The sequence below is a fragment of the Mus caroli genome, chromosome 9 (genome assembly GCF_900094665.2).
Source record: "Mus caroli chromosome 9, CAROLI_EIJ_v1.1, whole genome shotgun sequence".
NCBI classification, from domain to species: Eukaryota; Metazoa; Chordata; class Mammalia; order Rodentia; family Muridae; genus Mus; species Mus caroli.
This window is the reverse complement of record NC_034578.1, coordinates 114,905,548-114,929,323: the sequence shown is the minus strand read 5'-3', so window position 1 is coordinate 114,929,323 and position 23,776 is coordinate 114,905,548. Positions and strand designations below refer to the sequence as shown.

The 23,776-nt window shown below is 52.1% G+C and overlaps 1 protein-coding gene across 5 annotated transcripts in view; it reads left to right on the top strand.

The window, feature by feature from the left end:
* Positions 1-23,313, top strand: part of Scn5a (sodium voltage-gated channel alpha subunit 5) — a 98,351-nt gene extending 75,038 nt beyond the window's left edge. For 2 of the 5 annotated variants that reach the window (XM_021171629.2, XM_029481482.1), the window contains exons 21-28: positions 4,469-4,642; positions 8,086-8,208; positions 10,532-10,813; positions 13,187-13,240; positions 14,089-14,226; positions 14,798-14,902; positions 16,504-16,774; positions 19,910-23,313. In XM_021171629.2, coding sequence (XP_021027288.1) covers positions 4,469-4,642; positions 8,086-8,208; positions 10,532-10,813; positions 13,187-13,240; positions 14,089-14,226; positions 14,798-14,902; positions 16,504-16,774; positions 19,910-21,150 — 2,388 coding nt within the window. In that variant the 3' untranslated portion in view covers positions 21,151-23,313. The remainder of the gene's footprint in view (positions 1-4,468; positions 4,643-8,085; positions 8,209-10,531; positions 10,814-13,186; positions 13,241-14,088; positions 14,227-14,797; positions 14,903-16,503; positions 16,775-19,909) is intronic. The other 3 variants (XM_029481483.1, XM_029481484.1, XM_029481485.1) reach the window with 3 other exon arrangements.
* Positions 23,314-23,776: the final 463 nt, after the last annotated feature.

Here is a 23,776-nt window from a genome sequence, read left to right as displayed (position 1 = left end):
CACACGCATGAACTGACTGACCTCCACACGCATGAACTGACTGACCTCCACACGCATGAACTGACTGACCTCCACACGCATGAACTGACTGACCTTCACATGCATGAACTGACTGACCTCCACACGCATGAACTGACTGACCTCCACATGCATGAACTGCTCACACATGTGAGCAAGCACATACATGGCATGCACACAAAAAGACTTAAAAAAAAAAAAAAGCAATCATAAAAGAACCGGAGAGGGGGCTGGAGAGATGGCTCAGCGGTTTAGAGCACTGACTGCTCTTCCAGAGGTCCTGAGTTCAAATCCCAGAAACCACATGGTGGCTCACAATTATCTGTAACGAGATCTGACTCCCTCTTCTGGAGTGTCTGAAGACAGCTACAGTGTACTACATATAATAAATAAATAAATAAATAAATAAATAAATAAATAAATAAATCTTCAACAAAATAAACAATAAAAAACAAACAAAACCCAAACCCTGGCCAACTGTAAAGCAGGATACAAAGAGCCGCTGCGGCTGATCCCGTCTTATGTGCGTGGGAAAGGCAATAGCTTCTCTGCTATTTCTTAGTTTCCTGTTGTTAAAAATGACACCACAAAATATCACTGGGGACAGATATAACAGAAATGTAACAGAGAGGTCTGTTAAGTAAGTATAATGGCTTGCAAGAGATGAGAAAAAGACAGACTCCACCACGCTGTGGTCTGAGGTAAGAAGGCTCTATCTAGAGCAGTCGACAGACAGTTAATTCTGGGCTGGAGAGAAGGCTCAGGAAGGAAAAGCTGCTTGCCACCAAGCCTGAGGGCCTAAGTTACCGCCCCTCCCCCTCACTCCCCCACCTCCCACCCCTAGCCCACGTGGTGGAAGGAGACAGCCAGGTCCCTACTCTTGACGTCTGACCTTGACACCTGTGCTATGGCCTGCCCATGTCCCAACCCCACAAACATATAAAAGTAACACTCTAATAATGATTTTGAATGAACTGGATAAAATATCACTAAAATATATCTTCAAAATCACCCAAAACAAAACAAACAAACCAAAAAGGTCATGGGAACAGACAGCATCAGAGGAACAGGGGGGAGTGGGTGTGGCCGAGGAACAGCAGAGGGGAGCGGGTGTGGCTCAGGTGTGGCTCAGTGACAGACCCTTGTCTGGAAACAGGCCAGGCCCTAGGTTCCATCCCAGCACTGAGAGGAACAAAAACAAAAAACAAAAACAAAAAACAAAACCTGACACCAGAAAGGCGTGGGGTAGATCTACGTAAATAGAGAAATGTCACACACAGTAAGATTGACTTCTGATTGGTAGATTTTGTGTGGACTTTTTAATAAAATGTTGGAGCAGTGACAAACCACCGAGGAAAGTTTATTAAAATACATATTTACTCTTTACCAAATATATATTAAAATCATAATATAAACCATCAAACTTTAAAAAAGGAGGAAAGGAGAGAATTCCTTTTTCTGGTCTCAGAATAGATGAGGACTTTTTAAAAACAGGGTTTCTTTTCCGTGTTTGGTTGTTTTGCCTGAGTGCATACATGTGCACCATGTGTGTGCCCGGAGCCTGAGGAGGCCAGAAGTGAGTGTCAGACCCCCTGGAAGAGGGGTTACAGACTACCATGTTTGTGCTGGGACTCGAACCCAGGTCCTCTGGAAGTGCAGCCAATGCTCTTAACCACTGAGCCATCTCTCCAGGCCCCAGGTGATGGCTTTCTTAACACAGTGCCAAAGATTATGCTACGTGCACATTATAACCAGTGATATCACTATATTAGATATGTGGAAATGCACATTTAGCATAGCAAACAGGACTTAGAGGGCAGGCACACAGCAGACTAGAATAGAGTGCTCCGTGGATGGAGTGCCAACTGATCTCTTCTGGGCTTGCTCACAGTCTGTCCCCAGACCACACCTTTGTTCTGACATCAGGAATCTAGAACTGCACCCTCAACAAATCGACATGCTGTTGGCGTTAGTACTGCCCCTAGTTAAGCACAGCCTCCGAGAAGGCTGATGGGAATTTAATGTATTCACGTTAGTGAGCAAAGGTTCAGAGCCATTGCTGGAAATGACTTTGATGGAAAAAGTAATCTCTTTGGTTTTCTTATTTGGTTCATTAGGGTTTTGTTTTTGTTTTTTAAAGGATTATTTTACAATTTTACTGCGTTGGTTTGCGTGCACACACTCCATGGAGAACTTGCAGGAAGTTTCATCTCGTAGCTCCCAAGGATCTCAATCGCCTATACCCTCTGAGCCATCTTGTTCAGCTCAGTTGGCTGGTTTTTTAGACAGGGTCTCACCATGTAGCCCCTTGTTTGTTTGGCAAGCCTCCTCTCTCAGCCCGCCCAAGTTCTCGTGTTACACCCAGCTTTTCACTTTTCTCGCAGAGGATCTAAGTTCAGGGCTCATGTCTCGCAACCGGCTGTAACTCCAACTCCAAGAGATCTGACGCCATCTTCTGGCCTCAGTGGGTGTTGCACTTACATGCACATACACAAAAACACATGATTAAAAGATAAAAATAATTTAAATCCATTTCAAAGCAAATGTTTGATGTATCCAATAAAACCACACTCGGCGTATGTGTGCATACATGTACATACACGAGTTCTCTCAATGTATGGTATCTGAATGCTTGCGCCCAGTCCAGTATGTTCATGAAATTGGAAATGTCAATTTTGATCATTTCTAGGGTGTGTGTCGTGTGTGTGTGTGTGTGTGTGTGTGTGTGTGTGTGTGTGTGAGAGAGAGAGAGAGAGAGAGAGAGAGAGAGAGAGAATTTATGTAGGGCTCTAGAGCTTGAACCCAGAGCTTATGCATGCTTTTTACTGAGCTATATCCCCAGGCCTTGTTTGATTCCTAGGAAGCATATTATTTTTCTTTATTTCAGTAAAAATAAATTCATAGACATAAGCAGACCAATGGACCTCCTTTTATTTTGAAGGTTCCCGAGTCCATCTGAGGCCTGGATTGTACTGCCTTGCTGCCCACACAGGCCCAATTAGCCATACTGGGGCCTCAGCTGTGTGTCCCTAGGCACTGCATACAGTACTCATCCCTGGATCACAGCAGAGGCCCTGAAGTCAGACAGGGGCCCAGGGGTGACAGAAGGACGCAGCTCCCCAGCATCCCCGGTGACATGTTGCCTAGACAGGGAGCCTCAGAGCACTCTGGCTGGAGAGGAGTAGAGCAGAGGAGGAAGGGCAGCCGGAAGCCCCAGCCACTTCTCTGGTGGCTCAGGGGCAGGGGATGCGCCAGTGGAGGCAGGGATGAGGAAGGGGGAGGGGACCTTTTCTCATCCTTACTGTTCGGGGACAGGTGGTCCCTGAGCCTTAGACATGCAAGACAGGGCTCCTGGCGGAGGCTTCACCTTTGACCTCTAGATCCTGAGGAGGGCCTCTCTGTCCTGAACATCAGGGCTTGTTGAAAATCCTGCTTTAGCTGGGTGGGCATGGTGATGCACTCCTTTAACCCCAGCACTTGGGAGGCAGAAGCAGGTGGATCTCTGTGAATTCAGTGTTTGCCTGGTCTACAGAGAGAGTTTCAGGCTAGCCAGTGCTGTACAGTGAAATCCTGTCTCAAAACAAGTGATAAGTAAATCAATTAATTAAAAATAATAAGTGCCATGTGGCTGATATTTGGATTTTTGTTTATTAAGTGTGTTCATTATAAGGGGGTCTTGGTCTTTGCTAGAATGGAGTCCAGTATAAATCCCCGTGAAAACGGTAAATATACAAGATAAGTAGATTAAATTCAACATGGAGGGGAAGCCAGAGGAGGTTTGCGCACTGTGCCCAGCAGAAAGCCATGAGCTGAGCACCTGTTCCCCTTCTCTGGTTTAAATGCTTGGGAAAGGTTAATTATCTGTCTTCTACATCTTATTTATTTATTTAATTCACATGATTTAGATAAATAAATAATTTCATTTCATGATTTTACTTTTGCTGTGACGGGAATCAAAACCAAGAGCTTAGCGCATGCTAAGGGGGGGGGGCCAATAGAGCTACAAGCCAGCGTTCATTTATTTATTACTTTGTATTTTTGAGGCAGGATCTCACGCGAGTTACCCAAGCTAGCCTTGATAGCTCTTTCCCCTCCCCCCTCTTCTCCCTCCTCTTTCCCTCCCCCTCTGTCTCTCTCCAGCTAAGGCTGGCCTTGTGGTATCCCTGCCTCCGCCTCAGTTGGGATTACAGGCCCGCACCACCAAGCCCAGCCAGGAAAGCAATCTTAACACGCTAGCCTGGAACAAATGCTTGCTCTTTGGTGTGGGGGGGCACGCCCTGCCCAGCTAGCTACCTACAGTTCTGACATGCCCCTGACTGTACCATGTACCTCCTTCACGGGTGTCTGGTCTCAGGTTCCCCACTCCTCAGCAGCTGGGAACTGTGCCCCTGCTGGGTGAACTGCTTGGCAGTGACCGGGACTCTCTGCCCTCCGTCTGCCTTGCCCACAGGCCTTCGAGGACATCTACCTGGAGGAGCGGAAGACCGTCAAGGTTCTGCTGGAGTACGCCGACAAGATGTTCACCTACGTATTTGTGTTGGAGATGCTGCTCAAGTGGGTGGCCTACGGCTTCAAGAAGTACTTCACCAACGCCTGGTGCTGGCTGGACTTCCTAATTGTGGACGTGAGTGGGCACAGGAAGGGACCCGAGAGGTGGGGGCTCACGGCAGATGGAAAGACAGGGCCACGCAGAATCGCCACGTGGAATTGGGGGTGCTAAGCTGTGTTGTATGGCAGGTGAGCAGAAGGAAACCAGGAGACTGAAGCCTAGACCTCGGGTCAGGGAGGAAGAGGGCAACTGAGAGCAGAGGCCTGACTCGGAGCAGGATCTGTGGGAGACAGGCAGAGAACAGAGATCTGTTCAGGCAGGGTCCTGGGACAGGAGCAGTGGCTGGACATGCCATCAGGATGACCGGAGGAAGGAGGTGAACAGGTGTGTCTGTGTTGTACTATGGCTGAGTGGACCATCTGACCCCTGAGGACCCTGTCTGCCCAGGCTGTGTCCCAGGATGGCAGGGACTGAGAGATCAAGGGAAGCCCCTTTCCCCTGAGCTTCCTGGACTCCAGAGACTGCAGGATGAGTGTGGGCCCTGTAGATAAAGCAGGGAGGCAGATGCAGCTAGGAAGAGACAATGCTCGGGTCCTTGAATCTACTCTCAGTGAAGAAAGAGGGGCTGAGGAGCCCAGGTGTGTGCACATCCCTGGGAAGAGTGGCCATCGGGATGTGCTGCCACTTTCCAGAAAGTATGGATTTGTTAGTGGTCCTTGGGTTTGACACTGGGGTTTACACACCAGCAGAGCTGACTCATTGGCAGGGGAGAGACTCAGCCCCAATAGTCCTAGCCAAAAGCCAACTTAGGCCACCACCTAGGGTCTCAACCATGGTGTCTGGGAGACCCAGTGGGATGGAGAATATACCTAGAACCAGGTGCCTGGGCTCCAGCCTAGCCTTTACCTATCACCCCGCCTGACCGAGAGAACACTGAGTGTGTGGCAGTGGGCTGGGGTGGGTGCAGCCTGGCCCGGCTCTCTCAGCCCTGAGGTGAAGGTTCTGCTAAGAGGCCAAAGTAGGGCCTAGGATCCTCCCAGAGCTGCCTTGGGGACCCCTGGTCTGCTTTTCCTGATGCTTTCTTGGGACGCTAGGCCACCCGAGGGATAGATACCCAGTCTGAGGAAGGCAAAGGATTTCTTGGGAAGTCCACCAACCAAAACCCAGGGAACCCAAGGCTGAGCAGAATCAACAGTGCTTCCAGGCTAAAACAGGAAAAACCCTTCTGAGAAGCAAGCTGAGGTCAGAGCAGGAGATGCCCTTCCTGCGGCCATTCCAGCTTAAGCAGCATTAGCCACACCGTAAGAAAGGTGGTCTGAGCCTCAGGTGGTCCCAGGTCTCCAGGTGGTCTCAGCCTCAGGTTACCTCAGGTCTTAGGAGGTCCCAAGCTTCAGACTGTCCCAGGTCTCCTGCAGTTCCAGACCTCAGGTCGTAGGTGATCCCAGGACTCCAGCTAGTCCCGGCCAATGTTCAAGGACTGTTGTAAGTCTAACAGTCTCACACCTAGACACATGTGACAGCAAACAATAAAGCAAATAGAACTATGCCCATTAGGGGTTGTCAAGATGGTTCAGTGGGTAAAGGCATTTGCTGCCAAGCTTGACAACCTGAGCTCCATCCCTTGAACTTACGGGATGGAAGAAAGAAACCAACGCCTCCACGTTATCCTCTGACCTCCAAACATGTACCATTATACATGTGTGCACCTGGTAAATAAGTCAATGTAAAAGGCGGTTTTAAATAAATAAGCACGCACATTAGCTGGGTATGAAAGCACAGCCTATAATTCCAGCACTCCCGAGCCTGAGACGGTAGGATTGCTATGAGTTCCAGACCAAAAGGCTACATAACAAAACCTTGTCTCAAAAAGGGAGGTGGAGGCAATTTGACATTATGTGTGGGGGTGAATTGGTAGGGAGAACCCAAAGAAGGCCAGCTATTAAAAGTCTAGAACCCAGGGCACAGGGTAGAGAGGTGACGCAGGCACACTTCAAATAACCTAGCTAGAGTGGGCTGCTGAGCTGCCTGGGGCAGATCTGAGGGTTGACTCCTAGGGGTTTATCAGAACCTTCAAAAGCACTATGCCTGACACATCTGAGAAGCCACCCCAGAGTGGCTGGGCGGGGGTTGGGGGGGAGACAGGAGGAAGAAAAGGCTCACAAGGCCTTCGCAAAAACATGGACTTCTATTTAGGTTGAAAAGGGAGGACCGTCAGGCCTATATCACACATACTCAAGCTGAGGCAGGGGGATTGCAAGTTCAAGGCCAGGTGGGTAACTTAGTGAGACCCTGCTTCAAAATCAAAAAGGAAAGGGAAGACTTGGGATGTAGCTCGGTGGCAGAGTGTTGGCTTAGCATGTGTGAGGCCCTGGGTTCAGTCCCCAGCACCACTGAAGGAAAGATAGAGAGGGGCAGCTGAGGGCTTTAAGTGGAAGGACGCCACACACTGGCTTCTGCACTTAAAGGGCCCCATACTCTGTAGGCAAGGGAGAAGTGCGGCTGGACTCTGGAACAGGGTGAGGAGGCTGTAAGCCAGGGGGAAGTGAGCCTGGCCTAAGGCGGTGCGGAACCTCCACAGTCAGCCGCATTGAAGGCAGGGCCAACAGGATATCCTGATGGGTCAGGCGTGGCCTCAAAGCAGGTGGGGACAGTTTCGAAACTGCAGCCAGAACAGCTGGAAGGATGGGGTAACCCTCCTCTGAGATGGGGGAATCCAGAGTCCAGACATAGAAGCGTCTGCTAGAAGGAGATGTCAAAGGTGGCTAAGGAGCGACAGGCAGACCCACGAAGACTTGTTCCACCTTCGGGGAGGTGGGCCCTGACACGTCACTCTGCCTTCCAGCATCTTCCAGGAGTGGGGGAAGCACCCTGGAAGCTGAGCTGGGCCTTCTCAATGCTCCTTGGCCACCTAGTGCTTCCTCTCCACAGCCCTCCCGCCCACAGCACCAGGGTAATTAAAGGGCCAGAGGTCCAGGAAAGAGACCTTTTCCACTCTGTGGTCACGAGAGGGTAGAGAAGTATAGGCCTTAGTTCTTGGGCCTTTTGCGCGATGAGGTCCACAGCAGGGGAGTGCTGAGGACGGGATGTGGGGAGCAGAGAGCAGAGAGTCCTCCAGTGTCACCCACCCTGCCTAGGTCCTTAGAAGATGGTAATGGTACAAAGTTCAACTTAAGGGGAGTGCCCCATGAGCCTCTGGTGCTTGTATGCTTCTCCAGGATAGATGTTTCAGGGAGAGAGGGGACCAACTGGAAGGAAGGTCGGATATAGAAGCCCAGGCTTTGTCTCTGCTCAGCCACACGGGGTAGAACAGAAGTGACACATCTTAGGTCATGGGGTCAGTGGTTGTGACACACATGTAGCGGGCTCTCTAGAGGGCCTTCAAGGCCCCGGGAAGCCTAGCCTAGCAGTTCACGGACCAGTAAAGGAAAAGTGGCCAGCCCGTCTGGATGAACCGAGAGCCTGCCTACTGCCTGTTTCTGGAGCTCTCCCTGCCTTTACACCCTTACCCCTCTCCGTAGGTCTCGCTGGTCAGCCTCGTGGCCAACACCTTAGGCTTTGCCGAGATGGGTCCCATCAAGTCCCTGAGGACACTGCGTGCACTTCGACCCCTGAGGGCTTTGTCACGATTCGAGGGCATGAGGGTGAGTGGAGCCTCTGCCAACCCAGCAGGTGGGGGAGGGTGGGGCTGAGTGCCCAGCTGCTGGAACGAGACGCCTGGCCTGAAGCTATGTGGTCTCCTCACTGACTTTGAAGGAGTGTAGTCTAGAATCTCCAGGGAAGGCTCTTCAAGCCCTCACGATCAGGGAGAAGGTGAGAACTCAGTGGAGCATGATCTTGCTGATACCCAGGCCCATTGGCACCATGGCCCTCTCTCTGTCTCTGTTCTGCCACAGGGACCCAGGACCCTGTGTGCTGCTCTCCAGGCTGGCCTGAAGTCCCGCACTTCCTGGCAGTCATAGACTGCCTTTCCCATGTCCTTATGTGACAGTGAAGGGCAGTGTAGCAGGAGCCAGGGAAGGTGTTGTGGAGGGGACTGTGTTCTCCCCTGCAGGTGACAGTTTGCCAAGTGTAAGCTCATGGCTTAGCAAATGCCTGTTTGATCCCATAGACATTTGGGGTGTTACCACATTTTACCAAAGAATGTGGGTATATAAGGCAAATTTTCATATCTTTTTAAAAATGTGTGTGTGTGTGTGTGTGTGTGTGTGTGTGTGTGTGTTGTGAGCACAGGGGCCCTATGTGTCACCGGATGCATTTGGAGATCAAAAGACAACTTTTAGGAATTGGTTTTGTCCTTCCACCCTGGGTTCAGGGAACCAGACTCCTGCTCTCAGGCTGTTACAGGCCGGGTTGTCTCTGCAACCCTATTTCTTTTTTAAAATAATAATTTTAGTTAGCATGCAGAGTAACAGATCTCTTCATGACATTTTTATATACACTTAGCTCCCGTTGGTTCCCCCACATCCCATCTCCCTGCCCCCGGCCCTTCTCGTCCCCTTCCCGGTTTTGTATCCTGTTTGTCTGTTACCCTCCCCATGCCTTTCCCTTAAAGCGTCTTCCCATCCCCCACTCCATGGCCCCTTTCCAGGTCCGCCCACACTCACTCCCACATAGATGTACATATATAAAAATTGGGAGTTGGATCCACATATGAGGGGAACAAACAGCGGCTGTCTGTCTGAGCCTGGGTTACCTCGCTTCATCTCTTCCAGTTCCATCCATCCATTTTTATGAGACAAGATTTTAAAGCCCTCAAGAAAAACAGTCCCGAGGGCTGGAGAATGTGGGTCTCTAGCCCAGCGTTTGCCTCAGTGGGTAAGGCCCTGGGTTTGACACCCTGCCCCCAGCACTGAAAAGGAATTAACTTTGACAGTCACTAAGAAAGAAGGGGTGGTGTGTGTGTGCGCGTACGTGTGTGTGTGTGTGTGTGTGTGTGTGTGTGTGTGTGTGTGTGTGTGGTTTAACATACCCAGCTCTTCACAGCCTCACGAAACAATGTCCTACTGCCTCAGCAAGTACCGTCACACAGCCCATCATCTGTGGGATGGCTTTGAACCTTGCCTGCACCACCAATTAGACTTAGTCCTGGCAGGGACTCCCACACACAAGGGAGTGATGGGACCAGAGTTAAACGTCTCTTTGGGAGCCAAGGACACTTGATTCCAGAGGGACACACTGATGCCAGGTGCCAGGAATGCCTCTGATGTGGCTGCTGGCTGCAGTGCCAGCCAAGGGCAAACTACGCAGAAAGCTTGGTGCCCTGGGGAGCACTCGGGAGCACGGTTTCCCGCCAACTCCAGGGCTGTGCTGTCTGCTTCAGAATGTCATCCCCCATCTCAGCAGCGGACCCTCTGTGTCGTCACAGAATCTGCCCAGCTTCACCCCCATCTGTGTGATAGACAGCCAGGCTTGGACCATGCTTGGACCGAAGTTCCCCAGATGTATCTGTCAGGAAGCCACCGTATGGAGACTCAGGAGCCACAGCCTGCAGACACAGCGCATGGGTCTCCTGGGTATACCTCAGGGGAGCCATCCTCCCCCTGTCACAGCCACCCTGAAATAAACCAGAAGTTTGCCACAGAGAATTAAGGACGTGAAGGACTGACACAGGGCCTAAAGCCTTCGGTTGTGTCTAAGCCTGCCCTACCCCAATGCGAGGACAATCCTGGCAGCTTTGACTAGCGAGTAGAGACCCCATTTTTATTAAAATTGGGGGCCTGGAAGGGGAAAGGTTGATGCATTCTGGAGTTACCTCAGCGTTTAGGGCGAGGATAAAAAGGCCTCTTGATTCTCTCTGACTCCCTCACTTGACACCAAAGCTCTAGCCTTCATGACTGGAAGATCCCCACCCCACCCCCACCCCCACAGCCACCTGTGGCCACCAGGCAGAGGGGGCGAAGTCTTGAAAAGGGCATATGCTCTTGGCAGCCTCAAGAACTAAGTCTCCTCTCTGCCCACACACAGGTGGTGGTCAACGCGCTGGTGGGCGCCATCCCCTCCATCATGAACGTCCTCCTTGTCTGCCTCATCTTCTGGCTCATCTTCAGCATCATGGGCGTGAACCTCTTCGCTGGGAAGTTCGGTAGGTGCATCAACCAGACCGAAGGGGACCTGCCTCTGAACTACACCATCGTGAACAACAAGAGCGAGTGTGAGTCCTTCAATGTGACTGGAGAGTTGTACTGGACCAAGGTGAAAGTCAACTTTGACAACGTGGGGGCTGGGTACCTGGCCCTGCTGCAGGTGGTGAGTATGGAAGAACAGGGATCCCTCCCTTCCTCCATTGGTGCTTCAGATATCTGCCCTTCACCCTGGCATGGGCAGGAGCAGGCCAGGCGGTCCCTGCAGTAGGGTAACAGGGCCCTGGGTAGTGGCTCTGTGCCAAGTCCTCAGACTCTCATTTATAGATTGGACACTTTGTCCAGGGTGACTGGCCTGGGGGCAAGACAGCATGAGATAGGATCAGTTCCCAGCCATCAATTGAGTTGACCTCTTTAGGTGGCACAGGCTAGATACAAAAGACTGCCGACTGCCCAGACACTGAACTGTTGGTGAAATTGTAACTGACCACCCTCTGTCATAAAATGTCTCAGGCTGCTTAAAAGGCTACATTTGGGATGGGGATATGATTCAGGGGTACAGCACTTGCCTACCACCTGCACGGCCCTGAATCCTCAGTCCGCACCCCGACCCCCAAAAGGAGCATGTCTGCTTTCATCTTTGATGTGCCGGTCCTCTTGATTTTCCATTTACTTTATGGGCAGGATGGTTTAGTGGTTATAACACCTGTCATAAAAATCAACCTACACAGCTCAGTCAGTAAAGGGCTTGCCACACCAACACGAGGATCTATGTTCAGATCCCAGACACCCACGTCATAAGCCAGTTGTAGTGGCACATGCCCCTAAACACAGCACTAGGGAGGTAAATACAGGACGATCCCCGGGGTTTGCTGGCCAGCCAGACTAGCCAGACCAGCCAGCTCCAGATTCAGTGAAAGTTCGGTGACAGAGGCCTGGTGAAGCAGCTGCCACCAAGCCTAGTGACCGAGTTCAATCCCTGGTGCCCACACGGTGGAAGGAGAGAGCCAACTCCTGCAAGTTGCCCTCTGACCTCCACAAGAATGGTATGGTAAACACACATGTACACACTCAGACACATACATGTAATAAAATAATGTGAAAAGCCATTGAAGAAGATGCCTGATACTGACCTCTGGCCTACACACACACACACACACACACACACACATAACTCTTTAGTAACAAAAAAAAATTTAAGAACTCTTAGCCAGGTGGTGTTGGCACCTGCCTTTAATCCCAGCACTCAGGAGTCAGAGGCAGGTAGGATCTCTGAGATCAAGGCTAGTCTGGTCTACAGATCAAGTTCCAGGAGAACCAAGGCTACACAGAGAGACCCTGTCTGAAGGTTGGGGGAGAACGCTTAGACCCAGAATACTAGTGGGACTAGAGTTGTCTCAGCAGCGGAGAGTGCTTCCTGCTCTTCCAGAGCACCCGAATTAAGTCCCTAGTACCCATGTCAGTCTGCACGAAGCTACCTATAGCTCCAACTCCAGGGGACCCAACACCCTCTTCTGGCCTGAGGGTACGGTACCCCATGTACATGCGCAGACCTCCAACACAGACATACACATGTGCAAATATAAAAATAAACCTTAAAATAAGAGAGAGGGGGAGAGTATGCAGAGCCAAGCTTGTGGCTCCAGGGGAGGCCTGGGGAAGGGTTAGGTTTTGCTGGGGACCCAGTGGGACTTCCCTGGAAAGTTGGTCTCACCACCAAGAATGTCTCTTGAGCTCTGAGCTCCTTTTGAATTCTCACAGCGGGCCCCAACTGTACAGACGATGCAGAGCCAATGCCAGAGCCCTGACTCCTTCACACAGCCTCCTTCCCTCTCGGCCGCAGCCTTGTGAGGTGTGCTAGGTTCTGCTGATGCTGGCTCACTGGACTTGAGGGTCACGTTTGCAGACATGTTACAAGCTGGTTGTTGAACACAACCTTTACGAGAAAACTAAACTTTATGACTAAGTGATGCTAAAACACATGAGCCTGGCGTGCTTTTTTACCGCCTGGGTGGCTGCCGTCTGTGCTGTGTGCGCGTTAACACTGTGGGTCTCGCCTCTCTTCCCATCGGTCACAGCACGGCACGGGGAACATTTACATCAGAGAAATCGGCAAATACGTTAGGGATTTTTCTTTTCCTTCCAGAGAGCGAGTTGTTAGCCCCTCACCGGAACAGTGGTAGAAAGGATCTGTCATTACAGGCAAGATGCTGGTCCTCTGAGCAGCAGGACACAGACCAGCCTTGGGATCTAGAGTCTGAAATGTATATTTTTGAGGAGTGAACCTTCTCCTAGCCTTACCAGACAAGAGGCCTCAACTGAGAAGGCTAACATGGCCTTCTTGGTGTTTCTCCTCCATCCTCAGCCCCTACCTGAGGCCTTCCCCTAGGCCACCCAGCCTTTTGAGCACTACTGAACAGGTGGGCTAGGGCCTGCTTGCTTCTTGTAGGAGGCTGATCCTGGCCTAATTGAGATGGGAGTTCTTTGTAGCTGAAGCGGATCACCAAATCTGATGACCTTCATGGTCTCTTCTTCACAGGCGACATTTAAAGGCTGGATGGACATCATGTATGCGGCTGTGGACTCCAGAGGGGTAGGTTGCCACCAGCTGTGGGGGAGAAGCCAGGCAGGGCAGTCACCCAGGTGGGAGGGATGGGGCCACAGTGGGGCTGGCATGTGTATGTGTAGGGTGGCTGTAGTGAGGCTATCAAGTGCATGCATGTGTGCATGTGTGTATGCATGCGTGTGCATGTGTGTGTCTATGTGTGTGTAGCCCACAACAAAATTAGTATGTGGGCCTCCTGGCCTCCCGGCCTGAAAGCCCAGCCTGTGGATGGAACAGAGCACGCCTAAGAGCACTTCCTAGTGTTCAGGCCTGGCCCTGGAGCAAGGCTGTGGGTTCTCTCATGCAGTCCCCAGAGTCTAAACACATTTTCGATCCCACCAGATCCAACCCATCATGATTTGTTCATTGCTCAGGAGAACAGGTGGAAGCAGCAGGCAGAGATGAGTTCCTCCTTGGTCCTTGTGCCCCACCCAGTCATACAGATGCTTGAGGGGAGAAGACTGAGAGACAGCTTAGTGTCAGGGCCCAGGGCCTGGACACACAGATATGGGGTCACCCCTTAGCCTGTCATTGCCTGCCACCATCCTCTCCACTCAGCTCTAACACACAGAGAGACACACATAAATACACACACAGAGTCCCACTCCGCCTGTGTGACTGCCCTGCCTGGCTTCTCCCTGCAGTAAGAGGAGCAGCCTCAGTGGGAGGACAACCTCTACATATACACACATGTACTTACACACACGTAAACACACACGCATGCACACCTGCATGCACTTGATGACCTCACTACAGCCACACACTCGCACACCAGCCCCACTGTGGCTCCATCCCTCCCGCCTGTGTGACCGCCTCCGCCTGGCTTCTCCCCGCAGTATGAGGAGCAGCCGCAGTGGGAGGACAACCTCTACATGTACATCTACTTCGTCGTCTTCATCATCTTCGGCTCCTTCTTCACCCTCAACCTGTTTATTGGTGTCATCATTGATAACTTCAACCAGCAGAAGAAAAAGATACGTAGAGTACTGGCTCCGCCAGGGACGGGGCGGGGGGAGGGGGACGGGGAGCCAGAGGTCCCCATCGGACCTCAGGGATGAGCCTCTTTATTAAGATGAAATAGGGTGGGGAGGGGTGTGAGGTGGCCATGAGGAACAGAGGGGACTTCAGTGGGTCTCCTCCTGCCCTCATCTAGCTAAGAGATTCAGGGGTGAGACTGTGAACTCTTAACCCAGTCTATGATCAAGAGTCATGGGTGGGGATGTGCAGGGGCCCAAGGAGATGCACCAGAGAAGCCGTTGATTAGCAGCAGCCAAACTAAGTGATGCTCAGAGAGGAGTCTAGGCCTGCCTGAGCTGAGCCAAGGGAGAGGGTCAGGTGAACACTGGATCTGCAGGCCACAAAACCAGAGAACAGGGATGGCCCCCCCATCCATCCAGGGGACCCTGGAAAGGCAGATTTGGGGGGGAAGATCTCTCCAGATATACATTTGAGACAGGAAGTTACGAAATGGTTGAGCCTGGCACCTTCACTTGGGAAGCAAGGTCCTGAAAACCCCAAAATTATGCGGGTGCTGTCTTTCTATACTTAGGGGGCCAGGACATCTTCATGACAGAGGAGCAGAAGAAGTACTACAATGCCATGAAGAAGCTGGGCTCCAAGAAACCCCAGAAGCCCATCCCACGGCCTCTGGTGAGCCAGGCTCCCTGGCAGAGTCGGGAGGGTCTCACGGGAGCCCTGGGCACCTCCATCAAAGAAACCTCCCATCAAGGGCTCTTCAGGCTGCTGCTCAGCTGAGAGGGACTCTGGGATTGCTCTCCCACACAGAAGCCCGAGGCTCACGCAGATATGGGGAAGGCATGAGGACAGGTGGTGTCATCTAGGGCACACTACATACTCACAGGAACTCAGCTGCTTCCAGTGAGCCCCCTCCTTCCTTTCAGGGACACATATTCTTTCCAGGCAGTGTAGTGGGCATTCACATCCCTCCCCCCACTCACAGTCTCATCCTCAGAACACTGGGCTCCTTGGAGAACTGGATTTATCCCCTCGAGTAGGGCCAGGGTGGTGCTGGACTCTCTGCTAGCCTGACTTTCTTGGCCCCATCAAGCCATTCTTCGTGAAAATGGGATGAGGAGTTGGGTCATGGCGGTACCTGCCAGTACTTGGGAGGCAGAGGCAGGGGGCTCACTGTGAGTTCAATTCCAGTCAGGGCTACGTATTGAGACCTTGTCCTAAAAATAACAAGCAAACAAAAAAGGGGAGACTTGTTCAAAGTCCTTAGGTGAGCTGGCCCTAATCCACAAGCCAGTTGGACAGAGCTTTCCTCCTCCTCCCCACTCATCCTCTTCCCTCCTAGATTGGGGGTGGCAAACCGAGGGGGTGAGGACTGAACATCACTCTCAATCCTCCCTCTTCCTTCAAATAATCTGGGCTCCCTTACAGTTGGTGGCACATAGAAGAGCTGGAGAATGGCTGGGTGGTTAAAATTGTATACTGTTCTTGCAGAGGACCTGACTGCAGCTACCAGCACCCACATCAGGCAGCTTCCTCACAGCTGTGTGGAACTCCAGCTACAGGGGTCCAGTAACATTTTCTGTATCCCACAGGCACCTAACCTGCATTCACGTGTGTGCATACCTATTTGCAGTCACGCACGTGCACATTTTTAAAATAAGATGTTTTTAGAAAGCCGGGCGTGGTGGCGCACGCCTTTAAACCCAGCACTCCGGAGGCAGAGGCAGGCGGATTTCTAAGTTCGAGGCCAGCCTGGTCTACAGAGTGAGTTCCAGGACAGCCAGGGCTATACAGAGAAACCCTGTCGCGAACCCCCCCCCCAAAAGAGATGTTTTTAGAAACATACAGATAGAATTTTATTCAATAGAATAAATAACATCTACTCCATAAGATAACATGTCGAAAATATGTTAATGTGGAGGCATATACAAGTGCTAGGGTTGAAGTTTAAATTTGACCTTGAACCTCCAGACTATGAGGCCCAGGAGCAGCACGTGGATAGTGTGCTGAAACTCAGGATAGACGTCTATCTGAAGGTGCATCAGGGTGGCCTGGCAGAGGAGGGAGCTGGGGGCCGGGCCTCTGCCAGGAAGGGATGGAGTCCACAGGCCGGAAGGCCATCTGGTCAACCTCCATGGTTTCCTCCTCTACACATGCTGTGTGGTGAGGGTCGTGGGCTGTAGTCTCACAAAGGGTGAGTAGGATGTAAGTTGTCTGGGCTGACTGGCAAGTTTTCTAGGATCCCTGTGCACTGAGCCCCTCGCCTCTTCTTCCAGAACAAGTACCAGGGTTTCATATTCGACATTGTGACCAAGCAGGCCTTCGATGTCACCATCATGTTCCTCATCTGTTTAAACATGGTGACCATGATGGTAGAGACGGATGACCAGAGCCCTGAGAAAGTCAACATCTTGGCCAAGATCAACTTGCTCTTCGTGGCCATCTTCACAGGAGAGTGTATTGTCAAGATGGCTGCCCTGCGCCACTATTACTTCACCAACAGCTGGAACATCTTCGACTTCGTGGTTGTCATCCTCTCCATCGTTGGTGGGTATGCAAGTTGGCTGGACGGGGAAGTCCTGCCCGGGTCGTGTGTGTGTCTGATCCAGCCCTCTGCACTCTACTTAGTGCCGTAGCTCCTCATCTGCTCTGTCTTCCTTGACTTCCCTTTAGACACACACACACAAGCACACACACACACACACACACACACACATACATATAAGCAAACGAAAGCACGCACACGTACACATACAAGCACACATAAGCACACATGCACAAGCATGCACACACGCACACACATATACCACACACATGTATATCCCCTCACATGCATGCTTGCACACACATGCACAGACCTACACATCACTCTAAAAAGAACTTGACTGTCAGGGCCCATTCAGGCCTAAGTTTACCTGAAGAGAACGCAGTATCCCATCCTGACCCTGCCCTCCCTAGGACACAGCTCTGTGGCTATTCAGAAAACTTTAAAGCTGAGGCTAGAAAGAGGAATGGCCACGACAGAGACTCTCCTACCCTCCGAACAGAAGCTTGCAGCTGAGGCTGAAGGAAGAAGAGGCAAGGCAGGTCCCTAAGAATGAGAGATAGATCACGTGATAGTGTAGAAGATATCAATCATCTCTGGAGATGGAAAACTCTACAGTCCAACATGTGCTCTTTTACAGAACCACCTGCCTCCTGCAGTTTTCCTGAGGGCGGGGGGGGGGGGGGGGGGGGGGGGGGGGGGGGACGACACAGGATGAGAGAGTAACACAGACAAGATCCTCACCATGTCTCTTCAGCCCCAAACCCAAATTCTGTTTTGAGGGGAGGGGTTCTAGACAGGGTTTCTCTGTGTAGCCCTGGCCGTCCTGGAACTTGCTCTGTAGACCAGGCTGGCCTCAAACTCAGGGATCCATCCACCTGTCTCTGCCTCCCAAGTGCTGGGACTAAAGGTGTGCACCACCACCACTCTGCTGGAATCCAAATTCTAATATGAGAGCTTTATTGAGACGTGATTCATGTGCCATAAAACTCGCAGCAGGTTAACTTAGAATTCCCTTGACAGTGTGCACTCTGTGGGTTTCCATATCATTAGGCACTGCTTAACCAGGGAGACGTTCTGGAAGATGTGTCAATAGGCGATTTCCTCATTTTGTGAACATCGCGGAATTTACCTAACACAAAGACGGCTGCCAGGTTACTGAGCAGTGTGACCCTGTGGGAGGGTCTACACTACAGTCTGCCATTGACTTGATGATTGTTATGCAGAACATGACTAGATTGTCACAGAACTGAGAAACCATCAGTGTATAATGTTAGCCTCTTTCCATGCCTGCTCCCCCTCAGCTCCTGGCAGCCATGAAATATCCAAGAGTTGCCGAACCATTTTCCAAAGTGGCCGCACCATTTGCCCAGTCACCATTGGTGGTCAGAGCTCCCATTAATCCACCTCCTCACCGCCATATGGCTGGGTTTTTAATGATACTTACAGCCATCCTGGTGATATGGCACTACCTCACTGGTGTCTGGGTTTCTAATGCCCTGGTGGCTAATGACACTGAATGTCTCTTCTCTGTTTACTAGCTATTTGTTTATCTTGCATAGAGAATAGCTATCTCAAAACTTTCTTTTTTTTTTTTTTTTTTTTTTTTCCGAGACAGGGTTTCTCTATAGCCTTGGCTATCCTGGAACTCACTNTGTAGACCAGGCTGGCCTCGAACTCAGAAATTCGCCTGCCTCTGCCTCCCGAGTGCTGGGATTAAAGGCGTGCGCCACCACACCCAGCTTCATTCTTTTTTAAAATTAAAGTAATTTATCGTATTTATTGTCATGTTGTAAGAGCACTTTATCTATTCAGGATTCCAATCCCTTATCAAATATACAAATCAAGAATATCTCCTCCCTCTCTCTGCTTTGCTGTTTTGGTGACGCCTGTTGAAGCAGAAGTGGGTTTTTTTTGTTTTTTTTTGTTTTTATTTTAATGAGGTCTAATTTGACCCTGTATAATTTGTCTTTGTTGCTGTCAATACTTGACACACACACCCATTAGTACACATCTGTCTTTGGGGTCATTCTAACTTTGCTTTTCTGCCATAGATGTCATGTACCTCTGGCAAATGCAGTCAGAGGTTAGGGCAGGTTCTCATTTCACCGCAGTGATGGGCAGGCATTTAGAACAAGAGGTAGGCTTGGAAATGTCCCAAGGCCCCACTTGGGTGGAGGTAAGGATGGCAGTGTGCCTCATGGGGCTAGAAAGCAGTGTAAGGGGTGCAGGATGTCAACTCGAGCAGACCACTGGCGTCTCAGAGGCTTTGGGGGGTACAGCGTGTATTTCCAAATCATCTGCTGGTCCTGGTTCTGGACCAACCCAGAGTGTGGCTAAGAGCTGTCATGGAGCGAGAGCGTCTAGGTCTTGTCCCAGCTTGTCACTCGGGCTAGTTAACTTCTCTAGGCTCCATCTGGGAGGGAGCCTGTGGCTGACTGTGCTGGGCTCTGGGACGTCTAATGAAATGAAGGCTGAAAGGGGCATAGCCCCATGCTCCTGGCACATGTCAACCCGCAGCACTCCTGACAGAGCCAGGAGAGGTCCCTGCACCCCCAAGTTTACCTCACCCTTTCTCCTGTAATATACCTGTGTCCTTAAAGTAGACACGCCAAAGTGGAAGAGTCCAGAGCCAGAGAGTGACGGGAACTGTTACAGAGACACTATACCGGGGCATCATGGCTCTTCATATGCACCCGCAGTGACTGCATTTGTTAGGAGGAGATGGACTAGGGGTCGGGGTGGGGCCTGACATTTCCAGTGAGGATCCAGGAGATCCCTGGGTTGCTGATCTTCAGAGCATTTGAATAGTGAGGAGCTGGAAGCCTTGAGCTCTGGTTCCTGCTAGGCTGATGCAGTGCTGAAGGCCCTCTGGCTTCAGAGCCCATGTATAGTTGATGTCCTGATATACCACTGTACAGGTCCATCCTTACAATTAGAATAACAGAGCTGAGAAAACACTTAGCAAACTATAGGTCTTTGTCTCCTGGGTCATAGAGGCAAGAGGAGGCCAAGTCCTAGAACGTCCCAATGACCTGTTCTTCCTGGAAGGGCTTTGTCCTTTACAGACACACTTGCCCTCGGTGAGCATGGCCTGGAAGAAGAGTGGTGGCTGCAGTCTTGCTTGTTTCCCACAGGCACTGTCCTCTCCGACATCATCCAGAAGTACTTCTTCTCCCCAACGCTCTTCCGAGTCATCCGTCTGGCCAGGATTGGCCGCATCCTCAGGCTGATCCGCGGAGCCAAGGGGATTCGCACACTGCTCTTCGCCCTCATGATGTCCCTGCCCGCCCTCTTCAACATCGGCCTCCTCCTCTTCCTCGTCATGTTCATCTACTCCATCTTCGGCATGGCCAACTTTGCCTACGTCAAGTGGGAGGCTGGCATCGACGACATGTTCAACTTCCAGACCTTTGCCAACAGCATGCTGTGCCTTTTCCAGATCACCACGTCGGCTGGCTGGGACGGCCTCCTCAGCCCCATCCTCAACACAGGACCCCCATACTGCGACCCCAACCTGCCCAACAGCAATGGCTCCAGGGGGAACTGTGGGAGCCCAGCGGTGGGCATCCTCTTCTTCACCACCTACATCATCATCTCCTTCCTCATCGTGGTCAACATGTACATTGCCATCATCCTGGAGAACTTCAGTGTGGCCACAGAAGAGAGCACCGAGCCCCTGAGCGAGGACGACTTCGACATGTTCTATGAGATCTGGGAGAAGTTTGACCCGGAGGCCACCCAGTTCATTGAGTATTTGGCCCTGTCCGACTTTGCTGATGCCCTGTCTGAGCCGCTCCGCATCGCCAAGCCCAACCAGATAAGCCTCATCAATATGGACCTGCCCATGGTGAGCGGGGACCGTATCCACTGTATGGACATCCTGTTTGCCTTCACCAAGAGGGTGCTTGGGGAGTCTGGGGAGATGGATGCCCTGAAGATCCAGATGGAGGAGAAGTTCATGGCGGCCAATCCATCCAAGATCTCCTATGAGCCCATCACCACCACCCTGCGGCGAAAACACGAGGAGGTGTCGGCCACGGTCATCCAGCGGGCCTTCCGGAGGCACCTCCTGCAGCGCTCAGTGAAGCATGCTTCCTTCCTCTTCCGCCAGCAAGCGGGCAGCAGTGGCCTCTCTGATGAGGATGCCCCTGAGCGAGAGGGACTCATTGCCTACATGATGAATGAGAACTTCTCCCGGCGCAGCGGTCCCCTCTCCAGCTCTTCCATCTCCTCCACGTCCTTCCCCCCGTCCTATGACAGCGTCACGAGGGCCACCAGTGATAACCTCCCAGTGCGGGCGTCGGACTATAGCCGCAGCGAAGATCTTGCAGACTTCCCTCCATCTCCAGATAGGGACCGAGAGTCTATAGTGTGAACCTGGCCACTGTCCGGCCAGGACATGCCCTGTTGTATCCTGACAAACCTTATGCAGTTGAAACCAGTGTCGGCTAAGGCCTTCCTAGCTCTGGGGGTGACAGGGGAACCTCCAGGTGGAGGAACCACACGGCAGAGTTCTGTGTGTCTGTGTTGAAGCTAGAGGCGGCTCGAGCAACCCTGGCTGGTAGAGGCCTGGCACACCCTAGTAGCCGGGTCTGGCCAGGCAGCGCCGCGTGGCTCTGAACAGCAACTCTGTCCCCCTCTGAGGTGAAATGGGAAGCACACACTATACATGTTGTGAACAAGCTTTCATAGGTTTATTATATTTGATATTTTTTTACTCGAGCAAAGAACATCTTTTTCCATGAACATCTGCAGCAGTTCACACTGCCTCTTCCTAACCCTGAGCGAGCGTCAGTGGAGAACTCTGCTCTCAGAGCTAACATGGGATCCTTCGCACCCAAGGGGAGGGTCGTGGTTCCTGTCACCTGGGCTGAGGAGCCAGGAAGGCCCAAGCACTTCACTCACTCACACACACGAGTGCGTGTGCATGTGCACACTTCACACACTGGGGCAGGACATAGGCCGCAGGGGCCCAGAGTTGGCCTCAGGCAAATGTGGTCGGTCAGTGGCTCCAAAGGAGAGAGGTTTTTCTTCCTGGCCCCCCAGTGTGGGGTTCTTCCTGTGAACTCACTCTGTGCCCCTGTTGTCCACAGGATTCCAGTCTCCTGTTCTCAGTCAGGCTTCGCTTGAGGTCAGTGCTGTAAAAATTGAAAGCTTCCAGAGAGCTACCCTGGTCTCCCTTTCTCTCCTGTAAGAGTATTAATATTGGAGCCCAAGGCCGCGAGGGAGCCAGCCTCGCTCACAGCCAGGCACATAGCTTGCTTCTGAGATGTGGCAGGCCCTGTCCCAAGGCCAAGGGAGAAGAAGGCTGTTCCACGTGGGCCGCTGAACTGTGTCCAGCTGTGGCAGCAAAGGGAGCCGTCTCCATTTCCCAGGCTCCCCTGGGGTCTCTGCCTCTGGCCGTGTGTCAAGGAGATTCCCACTGGGGCTCCAACCGTCTTCAGACACTGTGGAAGTGGGAGGGTAGCCTGGCCCTGTCTAGGAGAAAGGCCCTGCATGGTCAGGCCTGGTTCTGTGACCTGGAAGGTGACAAGCCATTCATCCCCACTGGGAGAGGAGACAGTGTGGCATCTGGGCCCAGCCCAGGGTCTGTATCCTAGGCGTCTTCTGAGAAGGCTTTTTCAGGGAAAACAAACCGATTTTATAAGTCCAATCATCCCCGTGACCTCTTCAGCTGCTGACAATCCTATTTAGCATATGCAAATCTTTTATTGTAGAGGACCAGACCATCGCTGCTGAAGGGACAGGCTGGTGGAGCCTGAGCAGGCAGGGGCTTGGCTGCCCAAGTCTAGCTCTCCAGCAGAGCCACCCTCGGCTGGGGGCACCCACCTCACAGGCCACCTCAGTGGCGCCTGCCCACTGCGGGCTGGCTGCTCCTACCTACCTCGCCGAGCTGTCGGAGGGCTGGACGCTCCTGGCAGTGCTGAAGGAGGGGCACTGCGGGCGAGTCAAGTATTATGTTTCTTCTTGTCACCTCGGTTCCCTTGGTGGCAGCTGGCTCCCGCCCCACCTGCCCCTGGCGGCTTATCCAATGTCCCCTCAGAGTCCGGTGTGGGGGGCTTGGTTCTAACTGTCCTGGTGATGCCTCTCTGAGTGGAAATCTTATTTTTGTAGATCTGTACTTTGCTCTCGAGGCTTGGAGAGATGTGTGTCCCTCCCTGGCACTCACTTCAGGCCGCATGGGCAGGAATGTGGCCTGGGGCTGGCAGGGCTGGCAGGGCTGCCATCCCAGCTGGCCGGAAAGAGGCTGTGGTTTCGAATATGCAGATGGCCTTGGAGCCTTAAGACAGGTGCCGGGCTGGCTGCAGACAGGGTGGCTGAGGGGAGGGGCAAGCGAGTCCCCAGTCCTTGGCTTAGCATGGCCTCCTTTTCTAGAACTGCACAGAGGGGAGGAGAGAGTAGCCGGTAGACGGATGGAGGGAGGGGGCATGCGTACATGTCAGGTGTCGTTTGAGGTAAATGAGCACTTCTCACTAAGCTTCGTGTATAAATGGAATACATTATTTTTCAAACAAACGAATAAATGGCTTACATGACCTGGTCTGGGATCTGTTCTTGGGAAGGAAGGGGCAGGATGTTGGAGGCTGGAAGAGGCTGAGAGGGGGCCTTGGCATGAGCAGGGGCTGGAGAGTGACAGTGGCTACGGGGGCCGGAGAGTGGTGGTGGGAGAGAGTGTTCAGGACTTGGGAATGACTTCAGGTTGTCCACACTGGAGAATGGCCAGAAGCAGAGGCTCAGGCAGCTCAAGTGGGATACAGACGACGGTGGGGGACAGCAGACCCCCCAGGAGAAAATATGCCTAGGCCATTCCTCGAAGACCTCTTGTTCTAGGGCACTTCGGAGAGGAGAAACTGCACTCCCAAAGTGCCAAACTAGGGACAGCCTCAGCACAGAGTCACTGGCTGCTTTGGACCTGCGACATTTGACACTGGACTCCTGGTCCTCTCATCCCCTCATTCCTTGCTGCCAGTCCCATCATCGTCATCGCATACCTACCTAGT